Raw genomic sequence first — 1,174 nt, 5'->3', positions numbered from 1 at the left:
GCACCACTTCCTACTTTTTTGTGTCTCACAGGAAGAGATAGCTCTACAAAAACCCTGGGAGGTGAGGCAGCCCTGGGCAACCCCAGGTTGGGGGGTGGGAGGAGGAAGAGGAGAGGAAGAATAGAGCTGTGGTCACAAGTTCTCACATTAGTCAGTAGGAGGAAGATGTTAGAAAAATCCAGGTTTCTGAGACTGACCTCTGATTTCATGCTGAAATCCACCTTCTCTCCCCTAGGATGAGCATCACCAATTCTCAGAATCTCCCCCAAATTTCCCTAGGCGGTAGTGTTGTTCCTCATCCTGGGCATCCATCCAGCTGGGGGGAGGGGGAGGAGGAGGGGGAGGGTCAGACAGCGAGGCAGAGAGAGAGGGGCTCGTAGCTACTCAGGTGGCTGAGATCTGAGGATCACGGTTCGAAGCCAGCCGGGGGAAGAAAGTCTGTGAGATTCTGATCTCCAATAGAAAAAAAAAAAGCCGGATATGGAGCTGTGGCTCCAGTGGAAGAGCAACAGCCTTTAGTGGAAAAACCTCGGTAACAGCTCAGGAGGGGGGGCCACTCTCTCCCTTGAGGCCCGCGGGGCCTCAGTTTCCCCTCTGCTGAAGTGGCCTGGGCGCCTTGGCAGGTCGGGCTGCACAGGGCGGCCGCCCCTCCCAGCCGCCTCCCCATTTCCTCCTCCCTCTCAAGGCGTGTCCCCGGGCCCCCTCCTCCTTCCCGGCCCCTTCGGGGCTCCCCCCCTCACCCCACCTGGACCAGCCAAGGAGGGGCCTCCGCCCCGCCCTCCGCTCAGCCCGCCCCGCCCCCAGCTCAGCCACGCCCTCCAGCTCAGCCCGCCCCGCCCCCAGCTCAGCCCCGCCCCTCCGCTCAGCCCCGCCCTCCGCCCCGCCCCCGTGACGCCGCCCTCCCTGCCGTCCGCCCCCGCGGCCGCATCTCCCTCCTGGAATCAGCCGGTGTTAGGCGAGCAGCGGACTGCGGCGGGCGATCTGATCGGGAATGGAGAAATACGATTCTGAGAGAGAAAAATACTATTTCGAGAAGGAGAAATCGGAGCGGGGTTCCCGGGGTCGCCATCGACGGCTGGGGGAACGTCTCCCGTCGGCGGGAGCTCCCGCGGACTGCGGACCCAGCCGGGCGCTGCTGCTGCTGCTGCTCACGCTGCTGGCGCTGCCCGCGGCC

The 1,174-nt window shown here is 63.5% G+C and overlaps 1 protein-coding gene across 1 annotated transcript in view; it reads left to right on the top strand.

Annotated features, from left to right (window-relative positions):
- Positions 1-916: 916 nt before the first annotated feature.
- The window catches only part of Pvr (poliovirus receptor), a 10,826-nt gene continuing 10,568 nt past the window's right edge, over positions 917-1,174 (top strand). Inside the window, exon 1 of the mRNA XM_013032652.1 lies at positions 917-1,174. Within this exon, the coding sequence (XP_012888106.1) occupies positions 992-1,174 (183 nt within the window). The 5' untranslated portion in view covers positions 917-991.

Source organism: Dipodomys ordii, unplaced genomic scaffold, assembly GCF_000151885.1.
Source record: "Dipodomys ordii isolate 6190 unplaced genomic scaffold, Dord_2.0 Scaffold156, whole genome shotgun sequence".
In the NCBI taxonomy this organism is placed as follows: Eukaryota; Metazoa; Chordata; class Mammalia; order Rodentia; family Heteromyidae; genus Dipodomys; species Dipodomys ordii.
Note: the sequence above shows the minus strand (reverse complement) of the source record. Positions and strands in the feature narration are given on the sequence as shown.